The sequence below is a fragment of the Mesoplodon densirostris genome, chromosome 8 (assembly GCF_025265405.1).
Source record: "Mesoplodon densirostris isolate mMesDen1 chromosome 8, mMesDen1 primary haplotype, whole genome shotgun sequence".
Lineage (NCBI taxonomy): Eukaryota > Metazoa > Chordata > Mammalia > Artiodactyla > Ziphiidae > Mesoplodon > Mesoplodon densirostris.
Window position 1 is genome coordinate 18,985,897 of NC_082668.1, and position 13,085 is coordinate 18,998,981.

A 13,085-nucleotide genomic window follows, 5' to 3' on the forward strand; every position below is an offset into this window, starting at 1 on the left:
CCCAAGTTCCGATCCTTCCCACCTACCAGCCTCTGGTCTGTGCCCCCCCGCCTGTCCCTCACCCTCTCCTGCTCTCTGCCTAGCTGGCTCCTGCCCATCTCAGCAAGCTGCACTCCGCCTGGGCAGAGGGCTTCTGCTAGTCCCATTTCTTTCCTCTTCCACTTAGGAGGTGCCCCCCTCTCCACCTGATCTCCTGTGTTCCCTTCAGGTGCCTACCTTCCCCACCTCTGACTGGCCACCCTCACTTTCCTGCCCCCACAGACAGCCCTGACAGAGGCCTAGAAAGGGTGGTTCAGAGGGTGAGGGCCCAGCTCTTCCTGTGTGGGTGCCCAGGCTCTGCCAGGGGAGAGGAGTGTGGTGCCCACTGTCTCCCCAGCCCCACTCGCAGTCATTCCTCCGCAGGTAGCTAGGAGGACCGAACCAGGCCAGGCGGGTGCCCTCGGACAGCTTGGAAGGCGCATGCCCTTACCCTGAGAAGGGGGGGGAGGGAGGGGAACCAGAGGTGTTGGGAGACAATAAAATTGATACAGCCCCTTTCCTGGCTCTCTGTGTGACGTGGGAGGGCAGAACTTGCCTAGAGCCCCTGTGTAGTGAGTGACACAGGGGACCAAGGGCTGCAGTGCTTCCATCTTGGCCCATGGAAGTGCCAGCCACCAAAGACCACCACTCCTGGCAGAAGCCTTACAGTTTGGCACGTTTATAAAAGATGTCAAACAGGGTTGGGGGCGGGGGGGGAGACAGAAGCATGAGGTGTCCAGGGTGGCATGACCGACACCAGACATGCACCGTGCATTTAAGCCCCTCCCCCAGCCCCCTTTCCTAACCCAGCCCAGAGCAGCACCCGCCCACCCCATTCCCTGCCACTGCCCTCAGGCTGGTGGCTTGCAGAAGACAGGGGACCAGGGTGAGGGCTGCTGCAGTTTGCCCCATGGACAAGGACCAGAAGTCTTAGATGAGTCTGGCTGAGAGGTGGAGGCGATGGGGGAGGAAGGTAGACCTCCTCCACTTAGACATGCAGGAGAGTAGCCCATGGGACCCCAGGAGTGGGAGAGGAGGCAGGGCCACCCTCGGAGAAGCCCCACCAGTCAGAAATCTAAGGCAGGGGTCCCAGTGTCCTCTCCGAGCCCACCCCTCCACGCACGCACACACAGGCGACACACTCACAACCCTGAGCACACCCCAGCGGGGCTCACACTTGCGTCCCTCAGGAGCCCCTCAGGAGCCCCTCGGGAGCTTGGGAGGAGGCTCTCCCCTCAGGCCGAGCCTGAGATAGGTCCTCCCTTCTGGCGGCCAGGCCATCCCTCTCCAGGGTGGGGAAAGAGACAGCCAAAGGCCACAGGGCCAGGTGGGCTGAGTCATGGCCCAGCGGGCCTCCCCAAGCTGGCAGAGCTGGTGACCGATGAGTGTAGGCGGGCAGGAGCAGAGAGACTGCTATACCCGCATGGGGGGCCCAGAGCAGGCCGTCAGCGGTCCCCGGGACCCGTACTCATAGTCCGCGTCTGTGGGCGAGGCCATGAAGGAGCTCAGCGAGCTCCCTGTCTGCCGGTCCCGGAAGCTCTGGATGTAGCTCTGTGGGAGAGTAAACACAGGTGTGAGAGTGCCACTGCAGACCCCTGCCCTGAAAGCCACCCAGGCAGACATGTCAGCCTGCACTGTCACGAGCCTGAGACGCGTCATGGTCTGCTGTCGGCCTAGGACCTCACCACACCCAGAGTCCACAGCACTGAGACGCTACCCACTACGACACCTCATTAAAACTCACGCTCAGGACACCTCTCCCCCACCCATCAAGCTCCCAGTGCAGGGGTTACGATGGGTGGACAAGCGCTAGGCCTTCTAGACAGTGACCAGCCCCTGGGGAAGGCCCAGTCCTGCTTGGACAGAGTCTACAACACTCCCTTCTCCCAACTCGGGGTGCTCACCGGGGAGAGGATGTCTCCGTTGAAGCGTTTGATGGGCACTGGCCTGCGCCGGTAAGCAGGGTCAGGGGGCCCAGGCCGTGGAGGAGCCCGGGGGCCTCTCGGGGGGGGCCTGGGGGGTCTCTTCTTGCGCCGCTTCTCCTTGCGCCCTTCCTGCTGCCGAATCCTCATCAGCTGCACACGACGGCGCTGCCGGCTGATGACCACTGTGAAGGGGTGGGCAGAGCAGGGTCTCAGAGGCCCACATGCCTCACCTCGCCCAAGCCTCCCTGTCCCTTCTAACCTGAGGGCTCCAGGCTCCCAGATTCCCCTCATCCGAAACCTCTCCTCCTCTACTTTCCTGGTGTCCCACCTCCCAGATGGGACTTCCCACAGTTCTTTTCTTCCAAAGGTCTTTACGGAAGATTCCTAGACTCTAGGTGCCTGCTTCCCAGCTGCTACCCCTCTCCCAGTCTGGAGCCATAGGTGACTCACCTAGACCAGCCATCATCATCTCTCGACTGGACAACTAAGCTGCCTCCTCCATGGTTGCCCTTCTGTGCCTGCCTTCCCGGATGCTTTCTACACTCAGCAGCCAGAATGAGCATCCCAAATGCTAAATTAGATGATATCCTCCCTCCTTTAAACCTCCAGTGGCATCTCACCACCCATCTAATGAAATCCAGAGTCCTCATCACGGCCCACGGTGCCCACACAATCGGCATCCCTCACCCACCACTCCTGCCTGACTTCCTCAACAGGCCAAGCTCATTCCCCTCGCCCTTGCTATTCCCTCTTCTCGAGCTCTTTGCATGGCTGGCCCCTTATCCTTCAGGTCTCTGCTGAAATATCACCTCTTCCAAGTGACCTTCCTTGGCCACCCTGTCTGTATTTCACATTACTCTGCACGTCTCTTTCATATCACTCCACACAATGGGAATTATCCTGTTAACTTGCGTGTCTAGTGTCTGTCTCCCCCACCCTGAATGCAACCCCATCAGGGCAGGGGCCTCTTCTGTTTTTTCTCTGTTGAATCCCCAGTGCCTGGAATGGGCTTGGCGCAGAGCCGCTGCTCCATCTGTTGTTGTGGCAGGAATGGTGGCACTGAAGTGCCCGTCCCGGCACTGAAGCTCCCAGAGCCGGAGCCAGTCAGCTCTCTAACTCAGCTGAGGCCTTCCGCGGCTGGTGTGTACAGCTCCTTCCCCCATGCACGTCGCTCAGACCCACCCCCCCAAGCACCCATTTCTCTCACGCCCACCCTGGCCTGTGCCTCCTCACCTTCTGTGTGGGAGTCCCGCTCTGTGGTCACCCGCCACTGCACCAGAACGCCCATCAGGCTGAGCAGGGGCCAAAGTGCCAGCAGGGCCCAGCTCCGCCAGCAGAGGGGGGGCACGGGGGCGGCCCGCAGACGCTCCACCGCGTAACGCCCCAGCAGCAGCAGCTCGGCAAAGTAGTCGGCAGCCGTGGCGATAAGCGCGGCACCCGTCACGGCGGTGGCCAGGGTGGTGAGCGGGCGGGGCCAGCGCAGCGTGAGCAGGGCGCAGAGCAGGCCGCCCCCCAGCAGCAGCCCCAGGGGGCCCCAAACAGAGCCTGGCTGGTAGTAGGGCGCGGAGCCCAGTAGGGCGGCAGCGGCGAGCAGTAGGCCGAGCAGCAGCCCTACCAGGAAGAGGCCCACGCTGCGCACCAGCATAGCTACCAGCCCGCAGAGCAGCCCGATGCCCAGCGCGATGCCTGCACTCGCCCCGGCACTCAGCTGCGTCTCCAGCACCCGTTCTCGGTAGCACAGCAGGAAGATGACCACCGAGCCAAACAGCAACCCAGTGAGGAAGAGTACTGCCTTGAAGCAGCGGTAACCTGGAAGGGAACAGCGGCTAGTGAGAGACCAAAACGAGGTCACTGGGCCGGAGGTAGGAGGTCAGAGGGGTCAAGCACAAGGAATCCCAGGGGGACCAGAGGCAGGACACTAAGATCAGAGAATTGGGGGTCATTGGGGTCCTGAGGGCGGCAGTGAAGGGACCACTGGGGTCAAGGAAGATCAGAGAAATAGGTCATCGGGAGTCACTGGGGAAACAGAGAGACAGTCATTGAGATGAGTGTTGGATTTTTGAGATAGAGATAGATCACTGGAGTCAACAGTGACTCAGTAATAGGGTCATTGGGGTCTTTGGGGTCATAGAGGTCAGAGAGAGAGGCCACTGGGGTCACAAGTGGATCAGCAGTAGAGTCACTGGGCTCCTTAGGGATTGTTCGGAGTGATGAGGTATTCGGAAGTCAGAAAGAACTTGAGAGGTGAGGTCACACGGGTTCAGAAAGATGAGGTCTTTCCCGGTCAGGGGAATTGACGATGTGGAATCACTGAGAGTAGGAAACGGTTTCTGAGCGAGGGTAATACTGAAGCCAGGGAAATGGAATCACTGAAATCGTGGTGGGGGCAAACAGACAATGAGGTCATAGGGATTCCCCTGTGTTAGGAGTAATAGAGGGAGTCAGAGGGATGGAAGGTAATGAGATAGCTGGGGGGTAGTTAGGGGTCACTGGGCCTTACAAGGAGTCATAGGGGGTCAGAGAGGATTATCGGGAGAAATAGTGGTTGTGGTGTGTCAGAAAAATGGAGGTTATAGGGCCATTAGGCCCATTAAGGGTACCTGGAAGTGTGAGGGGCTTGTAGATCCTGAAAAGCTGAGAAGATGGAAGTCAGAGATGGGGGTCAAAGGGTCAGGGAGAGCCAAAGAGAAAGGTCATAACGAGGAGAGTCCGTTCTAAGAATGAGGGGAAGCATTGGAGTCCAGGAGGTTCTGGGGTTGGAAAGAGGAGTAGGGCGTGCACAAGGGCTCAAAGAGTCCAAGAGCCCGAGAATGGGAGCCTCCAAGAAGGGTAGGGTGTCAGGGAAGCCCAGGAGAGGGAATGGCAGGCTGCACTGAGCAACTGTAGAGGGAGTGGGTAGGAATAGTGGAGGGGGCGAGGTGACACAGACTCCTTGGAGACCCAGAATGTGTCCTGAACCCTTAGAGGGGCTCTTTCCCCTGCCCACTCTGCAGTTGTTTGGTCCAGAGTCTGGGGGTGGAAGTGGAGGGACCATCTGGCTCCCATCCCTGCCTGCTATCCAGCCATTCTAGGGGGAGATGTAAAGGCTGCCGAGCACAAGTCCTGCCCCACTTCTGCTGAACCTGGAACTCAGACCTCCAAGCCTCCTTTTCACTTCATCCAGCCACCTATAATGCTCTGCCTGGAGGCGTTCCTTGGATGCCCAGCCCATAAAGCTCTCTTTTACCTGAAGTTCTGTACCTCTTGCTGTAGAGTCACTGGGCACTTACTCCACTAGACCATCTGGCACCTTGGTGCAAATTATAAAGAGTTGTGCCTTCCTCTAGGCAAAGCAGCCTTGTGCCAAGGTCTAGAGTTTGGCAAGTAGAGCATGGGCTGGATTTCAGCCCCCACTTGCCTTTCCAACTGAACTCCCTTGTGCATCCTGGACAACTATCCACAGAAGCCCCAATTACTGGAGGCTGACTTGTACACACATCTCCATGTGTGACTCTGATATGTATCATTTAGCTTCCTCTAATATGTATCACAGATGTGAATGTTCCAGAAGTCTCTTCTTCATCAGACAATATGTCCTGTGGTAAGGGACCACGTTAACTCACCCTCCTAAATGTTTTCAATGCCTACCTAGCACAGTGACCTAAACACATCTTCACCACGATAGCTATTATTTATTGAGTGCTTACTAATTCTCACAGCGCCCCCGCCCCCCGTGTGAGACAAATATCTTTGTTCCCACTGTTCAGATGAGAAAACTGAGGCTTAGAAAGTTTAATGTGCCCAAAGCATCATAATTAGTAAAGTGCAGAACCCGGTTCAAATTCAAGCATGCCTAATTCAAAACCCTGTGTTCTCTAGGATCTAGAGTCTAAATTATCTACAAACGTGTGGGATGATAAAAAGAGAAACGAAAGGTAGTTCATGGTAGTAGTAAAGTTCTAAAGAAGGTTTGGGGTGCCTCAGGAAAACAACTTGAGGAAACAGTGGGGGGCCCGAGTGAAGAATGAGATGGGGTCTCACCGAAGAAGCAGTAGACGACTCCAAACAGACAGCACATGATGCAGACGAGGGCTGGCAGTGCCTGGTACCTGCGCTCCAGGGGCTGTTCGCAGGGTGCACCCCAGAAGGCATCATCTGGCTCGGGGGGCAGCAGCTGGAACCGAAGTGTCGCCGCAGTGCCTGGCATAGTGCTGGGAACAGTAGGCAGTCACCCTCCCACGTCAGCCTGACAGAGAGGAAGTTGGGGTCAAGGAGGAGTCCTGGGTCTCCACCAAGATGAGGGTGAGAATAGGAGTGGAGAACTAGTGGACAAAGGAGTGGTGCCCACATCACAAAGCTCTGGAAGCATCCCTGAAGTAAGGGACAAAAGACAAAGCGGGGGGAAGTGCCTGGCTAGAGGGAGCTGGGATGAAGAAGTTAAAAGGGGGACTGGGTTGGGGGGAGATGAGGGCAGTGTGCTGCCCGTGAGGAGGCAGCCAGGAGACTGGTCTGTGGGCGGCTATATCTGGGATTGTCCAAGATCTACCTGGGCTGGAGGCGACCTGAGCTTCTGAGCGAAGGAGGCTCTCCGGCCGGGGCTGCCGGGCGCCAGAGGCTCCAGCTGACTGGTGTCCGGTAAAAGTCCGCGGTGAGGAGAAGGGGGCTGCTGGGCCGTAGGGACCGGTCCCTGCACGGCGGCGACGCCGCTCCGCCTCCAACACCGGCTGGCACTCCAGTCCCGCGACGTCCGGGCACTTAGGCTGGGCCTGGGGAAGGGAAAGGAGCGGGAGCAGGGGCTCGGGCTGCCCCAGAGCCGCGGCCCCATGCCCTGAGCCCGCCCGAGGCCTTTGGTGCTGATGGACAGCTCCGGCCTCTGCTCCTTACGTCACTCAGGACGCACCATCCAGGCAGGGGCGGGCTGCTTCTGACGTCACACGGGACGCACCAACCACGCCGGGGGGAGGTAGGGGACTCCGCCCCCGACGTCTGTGCCTCTCCCGCACTGAGGAGGGGGCACTTCCGGGGGTCCTTCCCCTTTAACCTCCCCCTTCTCCTCCCTCTCCGGTAGCCGGAGCCCGAGACCCCACCCCGGGGGCGGGGCCCTCGCAGTGACACGTCGGACAGCGGCGGCCTCGGCTGAGGCTCCCGCGCCCAGCGCCGGGACCCGCGCGGTACCGAGCGGCGGCTGGAGGGCGATCGGAACGAGGCGCAGGGGATTCGGCTCGGGCCGCGGGCTCTGCTCGGCGGGGAGGGAGGGGGCCCGCCCGCTTGGCTCGGGCCCTCCGGATCCGCCCCCTCCCCGGTCCCGCCCCCTCGAAGCCTCCTCTTGCTGCTCTGGGGCTGCTCCAGGGCCGGGGGCCCGCGGTCCGGGCGCCATGCGGGCATCGCTGCTGTTGTCGGTGCTGCGGCCCGCAGGGCCCGTGGCCGTGGGCATCTCCCTGGGCTTCACTCTGAGCCTGCTCAGCGTCACCTGGGTGGAGGAGCCTTGTGGCCCAGGGCCGCCCCAACCCGGAGATTCTGAGCTGCCGCCGCGCGGCAACACCAACGCGGCGCGCCGGCCCAACTCGGTGCAGCCCGGAGCGGAGCGCGAGAGGCCCGGGGCCGGTGCAGGCGCCGGGGAGAACTGGGAGCCGCGTGTCTTGCCCTACCACCCCGCACAGCCTGGCCAGGCCGCCAAAAAGGCCGTCAGGTAGGGATCAGACTCGCCAGTCCCACCCGCTGGGAACCGGCTGGGACAGACTGCGCAGTGGAGGCCGCCAGGGGCTGGGTCAGGCCCCGGAAGGAAGGGTCTGACCGGCCAGGAAGTCTTTGGGCCCCGATAATTTCCGACGGCCCTGCTTCCCAGGGAGGTTTGGAACCCATCTGAGGCCTCTCTGGGCCCCATCCAGGCCCGGGCAGAACTTGCCCGCCTCTGCCCTAAACCTGCTTGACCCCATGGAGCCCCCCCAAAGGTCCTCATAGCTCCGTGGCTCAGTGTTACGTTTAGAGAAATGACTAGTATATAGAGTGGGTGCATAGAGAGAGGGAAAGAGAAAAGAGAGAACTAGGATTACCTGTAGAACTAGGATTACCTGTATCTCTTGTTCCTGGGTGGGCACCTGGGAGGGGGCGGAGGTTTGTGGGAAAAGGGCGATGTACCCATTCCATTAATGCCTCTCTGCCTATGAGTTGAAATAATTTCTCCGAAGTAACACCGAGTTCAAATTCCAGTTCTGCAACTTACCTTCTGTGTTACGGAAGGTAAGTTACTGGAACCCCTGACCCCCCCCCAAACACATTCACTACATCTCTATGCCGTTTATTCTGTTACATCATTTATATGGTGTATTTGTGGTATAATGGCATATTATTTAGAAATAAGTGTATACATGATGTGTGGAGCACCTATGTGCCAAGCATTTGGCTAAGTGCTTTAAAGAGATACAATCAGCCCCATTTTACAGATTAGGCTACCAAAGGCTCGAATGGGTTTAGTAACTAGCTCAAGGACTCAACCACTAAGTAATGAAACAGGGAATCAGACCCCAAATATACCTCTCATATCTGCATGGATAATGCCATCTCCCAAAAGCACTATGGTAAGGGCAGTATTTCACTTAAATACTCGTGATCCCTGGGGGAGAGTTGTTATTCTATCATAAATGAAACAGGCCCAAAGAGGACATGACCTGCCGGAGCCTGTGTATGCTGCCCTCTACCTGCCCTGTTGTCTTTTTAGTAACCTTGTGCCATCTTCTTCCCCCACCCCCAGGACCCGCTACATCAGCACAGAGCTGGGCATCAGGCAGAGGCTGCTCGTGGCGGTGCTGACCTCACAGGCCACGTTGCCCACACTGGGCGTGGCTGTGAACCGCACGCTGGGGCACCGGCTAGAGCGTGTGGTGTTCCTGACAGGCTCGCGCGGCCGCCGGGCACCACCGGGGATGGCCGTGGTGACGCTAGGCGAGGAGCGGCCCATCGGGCACCTGCACCTGGCACTGCGCCACCTGCTGGAGCAGCACGGCAACGACTTTGACTGGTTCTTCCTGGTGCCTGACGCCACCTACACCGAGGCGCACGGACTGGCTCGCCTAGCTGGCCACCTCAGCCTGGCAGCCGCTGCCCACCTCTATCTGGGCCGGCCCCAGGACTTCATCAGTGGGGAGCCCGCCCCAGGCCGCTACTGCCACGGTGGCTTTGGGGTGCTGCTGTCACGCACACTGCTGCAGCAGCTGCGCCCCCACCTGGAAGCCTGCCGCAACGACATCGTCAGTGCGCACCCGGATGAGTGGCTGGGCCGCTGCATCCTCGATGCCACCGGGGTGGGCTGCACTGGCGGCCACGAGGTAGGAAGATAAGCCACCCCACGGGTGCCTCCTGTCTGGGCGTGTGCACTTCCCCCTGAGCGGCAGAGGCGGTGGTTGGAGATATGGGCCTGGGTTTCCATGCAGTTCTGTCATCTTCTATCCCTGTGACCTTGGGTAAATTACTGAATCTCCTGAGCCTCGGTATCCTCATCCATACCAATGGAAGTAATTTTTTCTCAGGGTTGTTATAAGGATTAGAAAAAATAAGGGAGCCTTGCACATAGTAGGTGTTTGGTGTTGGCCATTATTATTTTATTTGAGCCCCTGGACAGCTCTGAGATAGGATGCATGCCCGTTTCACAGATGAACTAGCAGAGGCTTGCTCAAGGTCACACAAGCTCACAACTGGTCAAGGTAGACTGAAGCCCACAGAATTCTGACCCCAAGTCCACAACAGGTCATAGGAGGGAGGGATGAGACACAAGCTGTGGGGTGGGGGTGGGGGGGCGACTGTCCCCTCATGTTTTCCACTTCCCTTCCTCTCCTGAGGGAGTCCACTATAGCTACCTGGAGCTGAGCCCTGGGGAGCCTGTGCAGGAGGGGGACCCTCGTTTCCGCAGTGCCCTGACAGCTCACCCTGTCCGTGACCCTGTGCACATGTACCAGCTGCACAAGGCTTTTGCCCGAGCTGAACTGGAACGCACATACCAGGAGATCCAGGAGTTACAGGTATGGTCTGGGCTGGAGGTGGGGGGGTGAGGGCATCCTGAGAGGTCTCAGAGATCCCAGGGAAATACAAAACTAGCACAAGAATCACAGAACAAACCTGCTTCCCAGTCCCTGTCTGCTTCTACCTTTTCTCTGGAGCCTCTCCAGAGACCCCCATTTAACTCTTAGGCTGCCTCCATCTGGGGAAAGAATACGGGGAGACCCTGGGTGGGCAGAGGTTGGCAAGGGACTGGGAACCTGTCCTGAGTGGCACCCTCTGCCTGCCCAGCCCCCCAGCTGTGTGCTGGCCCCTGTGGTCTATGCCTCGCTCATGGCCTGTTCCTCCAACCCAGTGGGAGATCCAGAACACCAGCCGTCTGGCAGCGGATGGGGAGTGGGCAGCCACCTGGCCCGTGGGCATTCCAGCACCGTCCCGCCCGGCCTCCCGCTTTGAGGTGCTGCGCTGGGACTATTTCACAGAGCAGCATGCTTTCTCCTGCGCTGATGGCTCGCCCCGCTGCCCACTGCGTGGGGCTGACCAGGCTGATGTGGCCGACATTCTGGGGGCAGCCCTGGAGGAGCTCAACCGCCGGTACCACCCGGCCCTGCGGCTCCAGAAGCAGCAGCTGGTTAATGGCTACCGACGCTTCGATCCTGCCCGGGGCATGGAGTACACGCTGGACTTGCAGCTGGAGGCATTGACCCCCCAGGGTGGCCGCCGGCCCCTCACCCGCCGAGTGCAGTTGCTACGGCCACTGAGTCGCGTGGAGATCTTGCCCGTGCCCTATGTCACCGAGGCCTCGCGTCTCACCGTGTTACTGCCACTGGCTGCAGCCGAGTGTGACCTGGCCCCTGGCTTCCTGGAGGCCTTCGCCGTGGCCGCACTGGAGCCTGGCGATTCTGCGGCAACCCTGACCCTGCTGCTACTGTATGAGCCACGACAGGCCCAGCGGGCGGCCCACGCCGATGTCTTTGCACCTGTCAAGGCCCGTGTGGCAGAGCTGGAGAGGCGTTTCCCCGGTGCCCGGGTGCCCTGGCTCAGCGTGCAGACAGCCACACCCTCACCGCTGCGCCTCATGGATCTGCTCTCCAAGAAGCACCCACTGGACACGCTGTTCCTGCTGGCCGGGCCAGACACGGTGCTCACCCCGGACTTCCTGAACCGCTGCCGCATGCATGCCATCTCTGGCTGGCAAGCCTTCTTTCCCATGCACTTCCAGGCCTTCCACCCGGCCGTGGCCCCACCCCAGGGCCCGGGACCCCCTGAATTAGGCCGAGACACAGGCCGCTTTGATCGCCAGGCGGCCAGTGAGGCCTGCTTCTACAACTCCGACTACGTGGCGGCCCGAGCGCGGCTGGCGGCGGCCTCGGAGCAGGAGGAGGAGCTGCTGGAGAGCCTGGATGTGTATGAGCTGTTCCTGCGCTTCTCCAGCCTGCACGTGCTGCGGGCGGTGGAGCCCGCGCTGCTGCAGCGCTATCGGGCCCAGACGTGCAGCGCGCGGCTTAGCGAGGACCTGTACCACCGCTGCCGCCAGAGTGCGCTCGAGAGCCTCGGCTCCCGCACCCAGCTGGCCATGCTGCTCTTCGAGCAGGAGCAGGGCAACAGCACCTGACCCCGCCCTGCGCCCCTGAACCCTGGCAAGGCGGTACCGCGTCCCGCTCTTCCCCAGCCACCCGGAGCCACCTGCCAGCCTCGCAGGACAGGGCTGGCCGCAGCCTCAGACCCCAGGGCAGCCCGCTGGCCCCCTCTCTCTGGCTTGGGGGACCCTTGGGCTTAGAGTAAGCCCTGGAAGAGGTACCCTTGGAGCCATCCCTTTCTGCCCCAAACTCGGTCTCCCTGCCCTCTTGACGCTGCTGATTCAGGCTGTGGCCTCGAGTATTTATGCAGTGCAATCTGCCTGACGCCAGCCCCACCTCCTAGGGTCCCCTGGGGGGCTGGGCTGTAGATGAGTTGTTGGAGAAGGGGGGGAGCTGAGAGAGAAGGGGCGGTGTCTCCCAACTTCTCTCCTCTGCAGTCCTGATGCAGCTCCCTGCCTTTAATAAACTGGCTGAGTGTGGACTGGTGGGGGTTTTTTTTTTTTTTAATATTTATTTATTTGGCTGTACTAGGTCTTAGTTGCAGCACATGGTATCTTCATTGTGGCATGCAGGACTTTAGTCGCAGCGTGCGGGCTCTTTTAGTTGTGGCCTGTGGGATCTGGTTCCCTGAACAGGCATCGAATCCGGGCCCCCTGCATTGGGAGCACAGAGTGTTAACCACTGGACCACCAGAAGTCCCAGCTAGTGATTCCTGAGTTTTTGAAAGGCAGGCATGGGGACAGGGAGGGCTTTGCGGATGGAGGCTCCTTGTCCTGGCTGGGGCCTGTATTTCCTTTTCCCAGGGACCAAGTCATGCATATGCCCAGCCCCGCCCCAGCTCCCAGCTTAGTCACATATACACACAGAGAATTCTTTATGCCTCTTTATTCCCAACTTAGTCAGCACTTTATAAAACCAGACTGGAGGTAGAGAGGCCTGAGAAGGCCCCCTTCCCCACCCACAAGCTCAGCCAAGTTCTGAAAGATCTGCCTCTCCCTGTGGAGGGGACTCTGGGAGTGGGGTTGGGGCAGAGGGAATTGGGAGCTGGGCCAGGCCTGCTGGACCACACACTCCCCCTGCCAAAAGGAAAGCTGGGCCTGGAGAGGGGCAGGAAGCAGGACCAGCCCAGCAGTCCTGAGTCCTGGGGCCCTGCCCTCTCCTGCTGACGCTCTAGGGCTGGGACCCCGGCTGTCTCTAAATTACCGACCCTCATAGCCCCACCCACCTGCTACATCTGTATCCCCACCCCCGCCCTGTCCTCCCTAAATATATACAAATGTACAGAGGGTTCCACCCCCTCTGAGGTGGGGCCCTTTTTCCACCTCCCTTTCTCCTCCCCTCCACTGGGGCCCATGGCCTGGTCCCCAGCCCTCCTTGGGCACCAGCCTGGGGGTGGAGGGTGTGGACAAGAGGGACCCTTGTGCAAAGCAGCTGGCACTAGGGTGGGTGAGAGCAGGGACCGAGTCCCCACCCTCCCAGTGAGCACCGCCCTCTTCCCCTCAGCTTTGGGCTGCCCCCAAGCCTTCGGTCCTAAGAGTGGGAGGCTACGGTGGGGATCTGGGCTGGAGTCCCCAACTCCTGGGTCCTTTTG

At 59.9% G+C, this 13,085-nt stretch overlaps 2 protein-coding genes across 5 annotated transcripts; one reads left to right on the forward strand and one right to left on the reverse strand.

Moving 5' to 3' along the window:
• Positions 1–839: 839 nt before the first annotated feature.
• TMEM198 (transmembrane protein 198) lies at positions 840–8,013 on the reverse strand. 4 transcript variants are annotated; one of them, XM_060106336.1, is made up of 6 exons: positions 7,994–8,013; positions 6,469–6,688; positions 5,964–6,168; positions 3,177–3,752; positions 1,923–2,125; positions 840–1,569 (listed from the first exon to the last, which is right to left on the reverse strand). In XM_060106336.1, the coding sequence occupies exons 3-6, from the start codon at positions 6,127–6,129 to the stop codon at positions 1,432–1,434; spliced, it is 1,083 nt and encodes a 360-aa protein (XP_059962319.1). In that variant the 5' UTR covers positions 6,130–6,168; positions 6,469–6,688; positions 7,994–8,013; the 3' UTR covers positions 840–1,431. The 4 variants fall into 4 exon arrangements, with proteins under 4 accessions (XP_059962319.1, XP_059962318.1, XP_059962317.1 ...); XM_060106335.1 differs by lacking the exon at positions 7,994–8,013 and adding an exon at positions 6,823–7,650; XM_060106334.1 differs by lacking the exon at positions 7,994–8,013 and adding an exon at positions 6,807–7,650.
• CHPF (chondroitin polymerizing factor) lies at positions 6,961–11,975 on the forward strand. Its single transcript, XM_060106332.1, has 4 exons — positions 6,961–7,611; positions 8,674–9,247; positions 9,758–9,937; positions 10,270–11,975. The coding sequence occupies exons 1-4, from the start codon at positions 7,298–7,300 to the stop codon at positions 11,527–11,529; spliced, it is 2,328 nt and encodes a 775-aa protein (XP_059962315.1). The 5' UTR covers positions 6,961–7,297; the 3' UTR covers positions 11,530–11,975.
• The last annotated feature ends 1,110 nt before the right edge of the window (positions 11,976–13,085 follow it).

Excerpts from the sequence above, each read along its gene's own strand:
- CHPF (XM_060106332.1), top strand. The coding sequence starts at position 7,298 with ATGCGGGCATCGCTGCTGTTGTCGGTGCTGCGGCCCGCAGGGCCCGTG. Across the intron at positions 7,612-8,673 it reads GCCGCCAAAAAGGCCGTCAG|GACCCGCTACATCAGCACAG; the intron begins GTAGGGATCAGA and ends CCCCACCCCCAG. Across the intron at positions 9,938-10,269 it reads AGGAGATCCAGGAGTTACAG|TGGGAGATCCAGAACACCAG; the intron begins GTATGGTCTGGG and ends CCTCCAACCCAG.
- TMEM198 (XM_060106336.1), bottom strand. The coding sequence starts at position 6,129 with ATGCCAGGCACTGCGGCGACACTTCGGTTCCAGCTGCTGCCCCCCGAG. Across the intron at positions 3,753-5,963 it reads AGTCGTCTACTGCTTCTTCG|GTTACCGCTGCTTCAAGGCA; the intron begins GTGAGACCCCAT and ends GTTCCCTTCCAG. Across the intron at positions 2,126-3,176 it reads GCGGGACTCCCACACAGAAG|TGGTCATCAGCCGGCAGCGC; the intron begins GTGAGGAGGCAC and ends ACCCCTTCACAG.